Here is a 13,241-nt window from a genome sequence, read left to right as displayed (position 1 = left end):
GTCATCTGAAACCCAGCAATATAGATTTTGGAATCTGTAAAGTATGGAGATGATGGGGCATTATGGGTGGCAGGGGGGTAATATTATTAATCTTAAACATAGAATGCAATCAGCAACTGATAAGGTTGGCAGAATGGGGGATTCATTTCTCTGTTGAGAAGACAAGCAATATGTTTTTCAAGGAAAAGGGTTAAACCTAAAGTTGATTTTAAATTATATGGGCAAAAGGTTATTTCTTAGGGCAGCATATTTAATAAGTGCAAGCTAAACAAAAAATAAACATGTGAATAAAAAAATATTTGCGTCAAAATCTGTCGTTGTTCCAATAATTAATCAATCAATGTACGCTGTTAAACTAATTGTTTATTCTTAATTGAGAGCTCCTGTAACCTTTGTATATATATTTTAAATCGTATCAATTATCAGAATAATCCATACATTAAGCAACTATAACCATGCAGAGTGAGAATCAGGTGTGAGAATTAAAAAATAGAAATTATTGGTTAGAGGGACAGAAAGCTAATCAGTTAGTGTAATGTTTAGTTCATCAAATAAATCTGTGCAGATTAGAGTATCTTCCATTTATTATCACAATGAATTAGGTAAAAAGATATATTTACAAAATTAATATATTATGACTTGTAGATCATTTGTAAATAGTGGTATTATAATCAGAGATGAAGTAAGATAAACTGGTAAACATTTGATAGAGTAGCTTGTCACACAGGGCAGTCATTGAACAGTGCAGGAATATAATATAAAAACCTAATATTTTCATTTTCAGGTTTTAATAATAGTGTAAAAATAATAAGTTACTTATGAATGTAGTTGTGGATATAATACAGTTATAAGGAAAACATTTTAGATGTGAGTTTTATTTCCTTGCAGGGCTTTCTGTCAGCAGAGTCTCCATGTCTGAGTGGGTCCGCCGCCGTCAGCGGAACCAGAACCGCAGACTGACGGAACAACTCAGGAGTTAAACTGCAGCCTGCGGAGGGTTTGCTGGCTGGGACAGTGTTTTACTCATCATGATGATCCCACTGAGCTTCACAAAGACATGCTGTCCACATGGGCTCTACTCTCCGCTCAAGCTGCAGTTCCACAAAAATGTTTTTATAAATTCTACGTTTTAATATAAAACCAACTGCTGTACAAAGTGTGTGTTTTATGCTGACCTGGGTAAAAACCTGAACACATTGCTGATTAAACCGCTCAGTTTCAGCTGTTCCACGCAGCTTTGTTCGGTCTGCCGTACGAGAAACAGAGCAGGACAAGGCTGCTTTCTGGTGTTCGATAGCCGTTGGCCCCATTTCTGAGCAACAAATTGCCATGACTGGGCTGGACAGGAACGATGTGATGGGACAACTGGGATCCAGTTCTTAACCACAGACAGCCTTTAACTGCAGCTGCCATTGTTTTTAGGAAGTCAAAGCTCCTCTCAATAATTAAAATTAGTAATTAAAATAAACCTTTTCCTCTGGTGAGGTTTGGGTGAGAATGCTCACTGATGCAAATTGATCATAGTTACTTCAGTTCTCTCTCAAATACTCAAAAGAGCCAGAAAAACTGAGTTAGTCTCAAGTGGCCACTTGGCTTGACAATCTAGTTACTTTACTGTCTTATCTTTTTATTGTGTGTATTATGATCTTTTGATCATGTGTCACTTTTATGGACACCACAGAATACTTGAATTTCTGACAGGATGAATAAAGCACCATCTTATCTTATCTTATTTCAGACCGTTCGTTCCAGGAACTGCGGATCATTATAGTAGAAAGCGGTTCTAGAAAGTACAGCACTCTGTCAAAATGCCAGATAGCTGAGATTAGATGAAAACATCGTACATTTCTGCCTTTCAATTCTCCTGGGAAACAATCACAGTAACCTGATTTCCTGAGAAGACATAAAGTTCAGCTCCTCTCCACATTTTACTGACGTTCATCCTTCAGCTGAAGCTACAGAACCAAAGGATTCCTCGAGACGATGTGAGGATGATGATGGCAGCGCTGAAGAGCTGCAGCAGGTTTCCATGTGAGGCTGAGTTTCCTTCTGCCTGACCTGCATGGAGCAAACCTCTGAAAACCTTCATGCACCAAGACTACCGGTCTTATTGCTCAGTGGGGTGTGTGTGTGTGTCTGTGTGCATGAACCTTGTTTTTATGTCCTTGTGGAGACCATTTCTGTCTATAACGTAGGGTTGTGGGGACATTTTGGTCCCCATGAGGAAAAATGCTGGAAAATCCCCACAAGATATGAAAACACGACTGTGTGTGTGTGTGTGTGTGTGCAGATTAAATGCAGCCTGTAGCCCCTCCCCCTGCAGCCTCTATATATTGAGCAGTGGAGCCGGCGGGCTGCACTCTCCTGCAGACAGTCAGAGAGAGAGTTGTGTGTTCAGCAGAGAGAGAGAGAGAGGAGTGTGTTCAGCAGAGAGAGAGAGAGAGGAGTGTGTTCAGCAGAGAGAGAGAGGAGTGTGTTCAGCAGAGAGAGACTGAAGCGACCCCTGGAACACGATGGACGACTACAACCTTCCCTTCTGGATCTACCTGGCCGTGGTGACGGTGTTTGTGGGCGGGGCCATGAAGAAGATCCTGGCGTCCCACCTGAGCGCGGGGCCCACCCTGGTGGCCTGGCTGGGGGCCACGGTTCTGGTGGAGCGGCTGTGGGCGTTCTGCCTGCCGGCCGTGCTGCTTCTGGTTCTGCTGGCCGTCGTCTGCTGCGTCCGCTCCGGCTCCGGGACCGGCCCGCCGCCCGGCCCGCCCGCGGAGGGCAAGGCCGTCTTCATCACAGGTAAGGGGAGACTCCGCCTCCTTCCTCAGGTGCGCCGGACTCTGAGAGGCGAGCTGAGAGCAGAACGCGTGCAGGCGGCTCCCTGCTGGGAGTTCATGTCTGAGACGCTGCTTCACGTTTAGCTGCACAGACCTGCAAGGAGCCCAGAGCAATAAAAAGGTCAAAGGTCAGAAAAATGTTCAAGCTTGGCTTAGGAACTTGTTTGGTAAGTTTCCTGCAGGTTCCAAATAAAACCACAAACACAGTTTTTCACTTTTTCTCTTCAAACAAAATCTCAGTTTGAATTCATGGAAAGCAGCTAGCAGCTAGCTGACCTGAGCTAGCAGCTAGCTGACCTGAGCTAGCAGCTAGCTGACCTGAGCTAGCAGCTAGCTGACCTGAGCTAGCAGCTAGCTGACCTGAGCTAGCAGCTAGCTGACCTGAGCTAGCTGCGGGGTGGGCAGACTAAACAAGCTTTTACTCTAATATAAATACATAAACAAACCTTTATGTAACTTTTCAGGTAAAATAACCTTGTTTATTTATACAAAATAAACAAAATGGACATAAACAGTAACGTATAAAATGTTGCTCATGCTTTGCAGAAATAGAAGAATCTCATGTTCCCGATCTCTGAAGTCTATTTCTTTAAATACAAAATCTACTCCAATAAGAGTAGTAATAATAATATTACTCAAATTAAAAGAAAAAAAATGTACAGTGCAGTAAAACCTATAAATACCCTTTTTTTTTAAATGACTCAAGTAAATGTAACCATTTTGAACATCAGTAACAACTAGCAGCCTGCTCTTGCTAACAAGCTTAACGTGATATATCGACATTAGCTGGTCATCATGTAGCTAACATTAGTTAGAACATGAAGCTGAATGATTGTTATAGTAAGAATCATAAAAGTCACAATAAAATTGATAAAGTAATTATTTCTGAAACCAACGTAACTTTGTCTATATCTTTACTGCACTATTTATAATTAAACGAAGATAATTAGCATCTTGAAGCAAACTTACCAGCAGCTAGCAACACGTTAGCAGCCTTCGTCCCTTCGGCTCTTTTCGTGACCCACATTTCATTTCCATCGGTTCTTGTCCTGTTGTGTTGTCGTCTAACTTGGACTAGGACGTCACCAGCTTTAATTTACCAAAACTACCAACTATTATCAAGGCCCTCTTTACTTTAAAGGCAATATTGTGCGAATAAAAATGGCAAATTTGAACAGCCTCTGTTATCGTCATGGCTTTTCTTTTTTTCATGCTCTATTCAAAAAAACTAAAGGTGTGCAATACCGCCACCATCTGGTCTGGAGTGTGAACTGGAGCTAATGTCGTTCACTAACAGATCTTCCATCATACATCTGAAAATGGATTCAGGAAAAACAGCTTCCGTATTTTAGTTAAAAAACTGAAAACAACAGATGAAATTCACAGAGATGTAAAACTGAAGATACCTGCTACATTTAGTGTTTTTGTTGAAGAACCTCTATCAACTAAACTGTCAACGTTTGATGTTTGAGGCATGAACAAAATATGTATTACTTTATTAAACAATGTTACAGTAACTTCCACTATAAGGAGGGTGCTGTCACAAAGAAATGCTAAAATGATGGAAGCAAAGCAGCAAACCGGGCTCCGATTCAATCAGTCGATCAAACTGCATTCACTCGTCCTGATGATCGGCAGCGGATGCTGGCTTTCATTTAGTTGACTTTTCAGCCATCCCTCGTTCCAAGCGAGGCTAGGCTAGTAGAAATGGATACAAACCCAAGTTTTTGTTGCTTGAGGTCAAAGTTCACGTTTCACTTTAATGCAGCATTGAGCCACCATGTTCAGCCCCACTGTGTGAACTTGGCCTGCTGCGTTTATATCAGTGAAATGTAATGATGGTTTGGCATGGAAGCAGGAAGCATCATTGGTTCCCAGTTTTCCCTCTGTGTCCCTGCAGGCTGCGACACCGGCTTTGGGAACGCTGCAGCGAAGCATCTGGACTCTCTCGGTCTGGACGTTTTTGCCACCGTTCTGGACCTGACGGGAGACGGAGCCAGAGCTCTGCGGAGAAGCTGCTCATCCCGCCTCACCCTGTTGCAGGTGGACATCACGCAGCCGCAGCAGGTGCAGCAGGCGCTGCTGGACACCAAGGCCAAGCTGGGCCTCCGAGGTGGGTTAGGGTGGAGGCACGTACGTACGCACACACAGCACCCTGAGCGAACACACAGTGGGATGCAGATATGAAGGAGTCAGGAAAACAAACCTTGCATGGATTGAAAGCAGTAAAGTTTGATTGGAGCCAAAGGACGGAGCTCTAGAGGACGGCGCTTTGAGGGACGGTGCTCTGGGGGACGGAGTTTTGGGAGACAGAGTTTTGGGAGACAGAGTTTTGAGGGACAGAGTTTTGGGGGACATAGTTTTGGGAGACAGAGTTTTGGGGGACAGAGAGATAAATTGATTTGAGGCAAAAACAAAGTCTTAGCGTAAGCTAACAGTTACCATTATAACACAGGATACAAGAATATAAGAAAAGTAGACATTCTCGCCAATCCTCAACATTTCACATTTTTAGGGACTTAATAGCTGCTGGGAAAAAGAGAATTTTGTTCTTCTCGGTTTAATTTAATGATGCGTTTTAGTGAGTCATTGTGACACCTCTGCCAGTTTTCCATGTGCTGATGGTTGTGGGCCAGCCAATCTCTGTGTGTGTGTGTGTGTGTGTGCAGGTCTGTGGGGTTTGGTCAACAACGCAGGAGTGTGTGTGAACTTGGGAGACGCAGAGCTGTCCTTGATGTCCAACTTCAGAGGCTGCATGGAGGTCAACTTCTTCGGCACGGTGAGCGTAACCAAGAGCTTCCTGCCGCTGCTACGACAGGCCAAAGGTCGCATCGTCAACATCTCCAGCCCAACAGGTGTGACACACACGCCCACACACACATATCCCCAGCAGGCTCCTAGAAGCAAGAACACTAAAATGTACCAAGAAACTCACTAGGAAGTCAAGATATGAGAGAAAAGTTAAAGCACCAGCTGAAGCAGAGATCAAGTAGAACTATAAACAAAAGCGGTTTTCAGCCGCCTCATTGCAACAGTTAAAAACTGAAAACATATTTGCAAAGAATGTTGCCATAAAAGGGATCTTGCTTCTTGTTACCGGAAGCGTTTGGAGAAGTTTGGCGACTCTGGCACTGTGAGAGGAGCGTCACTCTTCTTCACAGCAACAGGTTCATAGTGTCTGATGGGCTGAGCTTTGTGGACCTCAGCCATTACTTAACCATTACTGCAACATCCGCCCAGGTAGAACCATCATGAACTTCACCATCATAACCCAACAAAGCCAGAGGTCACCACCCCCAGCCCCACCCGCTCGTGCCCAAACACCGAACCCCCAGACATACGGATGGATGGAGCCCACACCACCTTCCCAAAGTGAAGCCTTATTTTGACCACAGCTGCACAAGGCCAAAAGTCTCGCTCCAATTGGCTGCAAAGTGACAGAGTGTGAAAGAGTTCATGGGGTGTAAATACTTTGGCAGGACTCTGCACCGCTCCAGAATCAGCCACCTGCCAAAGCAAACAGACTGAGCCAATCCAACTCAAACTGTCTGGGAGCCAAAACTAATCAATCACAGATCTTCAGGCCAGATATTTTCCACCCTGGACAACAAGTTTAGCAAACTGTGTTTTTGTGACATTAACCCATTAAAGTCCAGCTCTGCGTTGACTCACTGGGGGCCGGCGGTGGGCAGAGCGGGCATCTCCTTGGTCAGACTGTGTGTGACATCAGAGTGATGCTCCGACCTCGTCTTCCAGGTGACCAGCCGTTCCCCTGCCTGGCGGCGTACGGAGCGTCCAAGGCGGCGCTGAACCTGTTCACTGAAACCCTGAGACATGAGCTGGTTCCCTGGGGGGTTAAAGTGAGCACCATCCTGCCGTCCTCATATAAAACAGGTAAGCCCCGCCCCCAGACGTCGACCTGGCCTCACCTGCAAGGGGCAGCTGCAGGGACTTGTTTCCTTAGAACAGTGTTTCTTTCTGTTTTGTGTTTTGGTGAGTTTTAGATTGGATTTCAGGTCGATTTAGAGAACACAGCATTGCTAATATGTTCCTGCTATATCTCTCCCCATTGGATCAGAACCAGTAGAGCTAAAGCAGCTACAGTGAGTTTTCAGCACACAGCCACGTGAGCGCATGTCCTGATCGACCATTTAGAATCAATTTTCAAAATCTGGTATGAAGCCCTTAATACAAGAAAACCATAAAGATATTTTATGTGAATCAGTGAAGCGGCATCACTACCGTTTTTTTTTTGTTAAAATTTATTTTAAGTATTTATAGTTCCATTTTTGGTCAAAGGTTATAAGAGTTGATCAGAGCATCAAATGGCAAATTGAGAAGTCCTAAATGTGTTTTTCATGTTTTTCACACCAATAAGAGCTATGCTAGTGCTAAAAACATAATTGTTTTTGCTAACAAATAACACCAAACTAATGCTAACAACTAAAACACAGCTAATGCTGACAACCATTACTAAGCTAATGTTAAGAACCAATACTAAGCTAATGCTAACAACCAATACTGAACTAATGTTAACAACTAAAACAGAGCTAATGCTAACAACCAATACTAAGCTAATGCTAAGAACCAATACTGAGCTAAAGCTAACAACCAATACTAAGCTAATGTTAAGAACCAACAGTGAGCTAATGCTAAATACCAACAGTGAGCTAATGCTAGCAACCAATACTGAGCTAATGCTAACAACTAATACTAAGCTAAGGCTAACGACCAATACTGAGTTAAGGCTAACAACCAATACTAGGCTAATGCTAGGAACCAACACTGAGCTAATGCTAACAACTAAAATAGAGCTAATGCTAACAACCAATACTGAGCTAAGGCTAACAACCAATACTAGGCTAATGCTAACAACCAACACTGAGCTAATGCTAACAACTAAAATAGAGCTAATGGTAACAACCAATACTACGCTAATGCTAACAACCAACAATGAGCTAATGATAACCAACAGCAAACTAATGCTAACAACTAAAACAGCGCTAATGCTAACAACCAATACTGAGTTAAGGCTAACAACCAATACTAAACTAATGCTAACAACCAACAATGATCTAATGATAACCAACAGTGAGCTAATGCTAACAGACAACAGTGAGCTAATGCTAACAACTAAAACTGAGCTAATGCTAACAACCACACTATCTCTTCCCAGCTCCCTCCAGCAACAACGCCTACTGGGAGCAGCAGCACCAGCAGCTCCTCCAGAGTCTGCCTCCGGCACTGATGGAGGAATACGGCGAGGACTACATCGCCGAGACCAAGAACCTGTTCCAGAACTTCGCCGAGCACGCCAACCCAGACCTCAGTCCCGTGGTGGACGCCATCGTCCATGCGCTGCTGTCGCCGCAGCCGCAGCTGCGCTACTTCGCCGGGCGCGGCCTCGGCCTCATGTACTTCCTGTATAACTACTGTCCAATCGGCATCAGGAACCGCTTCCTGCAGAAACGCTTTCTGAAGAAGACGCTGATGCCACGTGCGCTGAGGAAGCAGGATGGGTCTGCAGGCGAACCTGGACCTCAGCAACAACAGCAGCAGCAACAATGAGGATGAGCTGCAGAAGCCAGAGGAACTCTTCGCTCTGGATCCCACTGCTGGAAGGACACCGAGAAACAGAAAAGAAACAACAAATCTAGAAACCACAGAGGTGACAAGAACAGAAGTTCCTAAATATTTCAGATATAAATCAGAAACCAATCAATAGCCAATCAGACATATTCACATTTATGGTTTTAATAAACTACTTTTCAGACTTTTTTCCAGATAAGGAGCAGTTGCTTTGTTAAATTTAACTGAGTTAATAGACATCATTTTCTGTGTCCCTAAGGGAGACAAGTGGAATAAATTTATACTTGACTTTGATCAAATAATAAAAATGATCAACTGTTGAGTTCTTTTCTTAAAAAAAACAACAAAAAAAACTTAATAATTATCTTACTAATGTTGCACTAAAGAGGTTAAAATAAAGAAAAGTACCGATAAAAATAGAAGCAGGAGTTTGAAATGATAAATAATTAGCACTAAATGCTCAGGTGCAGGACATATAAATAAGGATTTGGTTTGACATTGAGAGAATGTGTTGTGCATCAATTCAATATTCTTTCATTTCTCTTTGGGATTGAATTAAAGAAATGTTAAAAATTTTAATAAGATAAATCTCATCTATTTTTGAGCCAAGTATTTTATTCATAAATGCAAATTCAAAAATAAAGCTCATTGTTGATCTGAGGAAATATTTTCATTTTCTGTCTTGTTAAAAAAAAGTGGAACAATAAAAACACAGTTTATTCTCTAATTTCAGGTTTTTTTATCTGCATGACCCATTGGCTGATGCTATCCTTTGTAGACTGCCTATTATTTTCTGTTGTTATTTTAATTTCAATTTATTATAACAAATATAAATACATGCTCGGAACGGCAATCGAACCCCGACATCTGTATGGACCTTACCAAGCTCCGCCCACAACCGACCCACGTGACCGCAAGTCTCAAACAAAGCCTCGCGGCGCGTTGTTCCGATGTAAACATGACTGGATCAGTGCATCATTTCTACCGGATTCACCGTAACACTGACCTTATAACAGGGCCGCTTTTCATTGGCTGATGCCCATTCTACCTGGTCACGTGCGTGGCCGTCTCACAAACACACTTAGCTTCCCGTTAGCTAAGTACAGCATAATGGCAGAACTGATACAACTTGTACACCTTGAAGCCTGTCTGCTACACAGTCTGACGTTAGCTAAACAGATCAATATGCAATGTGTCTGTATCTGATATACACTAAAGGTTTTATTTTAGCAGAAAAGGCTTTGGACTAAACTGTTACTCTGTTAGCCACTCTAGCTCTAAGTACAGCTAGTCAATCAACCATCGCTGTGTTCAGGGAAGCGCTGATTAATAATCGATAAATAAATATCAAGCCTGGAAACTTGATATCGTAACGGACTGAATGTTATGTTTTTAACGTAATCTTTGCTCGTCTTGCGGGGCGCAGGCGGTTGCCACGGTAACAGGTGTGCTTAAACTACAAAGAGAGAGAGAGAGTAAAAAGGTAGGAGTGGTTCTGAGTTGATCACCTGTTCAGGTTATTTTACCTTTGTTTCCCTTTGCTGTGGCTCATTACAGCCGCTGTAGTTTCTAAATGTTGGACTAATTACCTCGTTAGTTTGTGAGTTTACGTCATTCACAACAAACATCAAATAGAACAAATATATTTCATAAAATTTTAACAAACAAATGGCTTCTACCGCGGTAATTATGTGAAATTAAATGAATTATATCCCAACTTCAGAAGATTTGCCTTTACCTTTACAGAGCTCTTTGGTTCCTCCTATCAGTCTGTAGCTTCTCATATTGAGGTCAAAGTTCAGATCTACCATAACTGACTGACACCTGCTGGCCTCAGGTTTGCAACCAGCTTGTGACTGAGAAACCAGTAACCTTCTCCCAGTGGCAGAGTCTCACTGAGGAAGAAACTGCATCAGGTTTTCTATCACTTTAATATTTCTGCTATAACTGATGGATATATAAAATACGACAATAGAGTTTAATTTACAATTTTTATGTCTTCGTGTCATGGAGTAGATCTCAGCCGGCTGGTGAGAGAAAAAGTAGGTCTCAAAAAGTTGACATGAACTTGTTAGATCCTCTGTCCATGTAGCAGCTGATTTATTGTGAAAATCTGCTAGAAATGATTCACTAATCAGTCATGTTTCCATAGAAACAACGCGCCGCGAGGCTTTGTTTGTGAGACTTGCGGTCACGTGGGTCGTTGTGGGCGGAGCTTGGTAAGGTCCATGGACGTTTTTTTTAATTTATTTATTTTTATTATCATCATATACAACAAACTTGGTATCGGCATCAGATGTACACAAGCCTGAAAAACTTGAAGAAGCCGAACCAGGCTGCTTCCATACTTACAGAGAGGATGAAAAAACAAAAAGAACAATAAAAAACAAAACAAAAAAAAACACAGCAGGGGTTTTCCATCAGTTTCAAATAGTTTATCATATTATCCAGTTCTTCTGCACCTTGTTCTCTGTCCATGAATTTTAGAGATAAGAAAAGGAGGCAGAATTCCTTGTGAAAAGTGAGGAAAGATGGTTTGGCTTTAAGAAAACCACATTTGTGAATGAAAAACTTGCCCAAGATAATTATTACATTTAGTAGCCTTTCAAATTTCTTTTCTTTTCTTAGAGTCCCAAAAATGTTTCTTAGAAAATTCAGGTAAGTTTGGAGTTTTAGGGAAAAGCCAGTAGTGAACATTATAACAGAAAACTTTGCAATAAACACATTAATAGAAAAGATGTTCAGTCGACTCAATATCACAAAATAAACAAGTTTTATCATCAACAGCAAATCGAAGTCTAAGGATTCCTTAGAGGGAAAAACACCTGAAAAGATTTTAAATGGACTTCCTTGGGTTTTGGAGGAAGAGGAAGATTTAAGTAATTTGTTGTAATTTTAACTATTTGAAACTTTGAAAAGAAATGAGATATAACATTTGGATTTGATACAAAAGTAAACAAAGTCCTAGTAAAGCATTCCCTAATTTTTGAATTTTTTAGGTTATTGTCTGTGATACTGGGTCCATTAATCAGAAGTCCAGGTAGATCAGGGATCTCATAAAAACATTTAGCTGTGCATAAAATATTTAGGGGAATAACTAATCATTTTTTGAAATTCACTTTTATTAATTTGCAGGTTATATTTAACACTGAATCCCTCCATTATTTAATAAATGCATCACAGACCAAACTCCTTGTTCTAGCCCATTATGTGCAAAGATGGATTTATTATTAATTTTTATGTAACAACAGTTCCTTAGGGAGTATTGTGTGGGCTATAGTTATGTTTATAGATTAATCTCCAATATAATAAAACTTGCTGGTGAAAGAAGGAAAGTTTAACAGGCAGTTTTTTAAAAGTCACATCTAAGAAGAAAATTAACTCCACCCAGATTTGAAAATATTTTACTTGGAATATGGAACCATAATTCATTTTGATTTGTTAGAAATGACCGAAGCCAGTTTATTTTTAAAGTTCATGCTGTCAAATTCAATATCTTGCAGTTCTTCATCTTCAAACTGTTTGATTAAATTACTTTTTCTGATGTAGTGAGTTTTCTGTTTCCATATAAAGTCAAAATTCATCCTGTTGATGGATTTGATTGCTGAATTATTGTTTATTCCTAATGTATATGCAGGATAGATAAGTCTGGAAATGCTTTCTATTTTGGTGAGAAATATTCTTCCCAGAATAGATAAATCTCTGTGTGTCCATTTATTTAAATGAGTTTTACATTTTTGAAGTTTCTCCCAAATATTCAGATTTTCTAACTCAGATTTATTTTTATTTATATTCACACCCAGATATTTGACATTGGATTTTACAGGAATATTAAAAGTAGTGGATATAGGACAGTCTGTTAGAGGCTAAATTTAACTTTTGTTTAAATTGAATTTAAGTCCTGAAGCCTTTGAGAAAGTTTCAATTAAATTAAGAACTTCAGGAATTTCATTCAGTTTATTTAAGTAGATAGTTGTGTCATCAGCTGACTAATAGAAAACTCTTTGCCTACCACTGATAATTTACCAAATTGATCATTTTAATTGATATGGAAAACATTTCTGCAGCAGCAATAAACAGCAGAGGAGAAATGGAACAACCTGGTTTTCTGCCTTTATTAAATCTTTGAGAGGTTCCATGAGGAAAACACACTGAACTGTTTGTATCTTTGTAAAATGTTTTAATTACATTAATAAATTTATTTCCAAACCCAAATAAATCTAAAGCTTTGAACATAAATTCATGTTCTATCATATCAAAGGCTTTATAAAAGTCTAAAAATAATACAAAGCCTTCATTTTCAATTAAGTGGTTGTAGTCAATTAAGTCCAAAATAAGGCGGATATTATTATGTATAGACGCCTTTTATAAAACCAGACTGAGTGTCAGAAATAATTTGGGATATTCCTGATTTTAACCTGTTAGCAAAAATGTGTGTCAGAAGCTTGTAATCATTATTTAATAATGTTATCGGTCTTAAATGATCAAGAAGAGTTGGATCTTTTCCAGGTTTAGCCTGATGACACCTTGTTTGGGTCAAACAGCCGTTTTCTAATAGTTCTGTCAGCATCCAAACACGGTTCTGATCTGAACCAAAAATGTTTATAAAGTTCCTTGTTAAGCCGTCGCAGCCTGGAGTTTTGTCCTTGGATAAAAAGCTTTATCCAGTTCCTCTGTGATGATGTCTGCCTCACATATCTGCTTCAAACTGTCATCAATTTTAGGAATTAGATGTTGAACAGAATGATAGAATGTTTCTGCCATTGAGTTATTATATGCGGAAGAATATAAATTGCTATAAAAGGTAAAAATTTCTTTGGATAT

The 13,241-nt window shown here is 40.4% G+C and overlaps 1 protein-coding gene across 1 annotated transcript; it reads left to right on the top strand.

Annotated features, from left to right (window-relative positions):
* The first annotated feature begins 2,388 nt into the window (after positions 1–2,388).
* On the top strand, positions 2,389–9,479 carry LOC106700365 (corticosteroid 11-beta-dehydrogenase isozyme 2-like). Its single transcript, XM_023332104.1, is given in 6 exon segments — positions 2,389–2,790; positions 4,729–4,941; positions 5,498–5,683; positions 6,585–6,722; positions 8,005–8,341; positions 8,343–9,479. Coding segments are annotated over 6 exon segments (1,362 nt in total). The 5' UTR covers positions 2,389–2,513; the 3' UTR covers positions 8,554–9,479.
* The last annotated feature ends 3,762 nt before the right edge of the window (positions 9,480–13,241 follow it).

The sequence above is a fragment of the Xiphophorus maculatus genome, chromosome 4, assembly GCF_002775205.1.
Source record: "Xiphophorus maculatus strain JP 163 A chromosome 4, X_maculatus-5.0-male, whole genome shotgun sequence".
NCBI classification, from domain to species: domain Eukaryota; kingdom Metazoa; phylum Chordata; class Actinopteri; order Cyprinodontiformes; family Poeciliidae; genus Xiphophorus; species Xiphophorus maculatus.
This window is presented reverse-complemented; position numbering and strand designations above follow the sequence as displayed.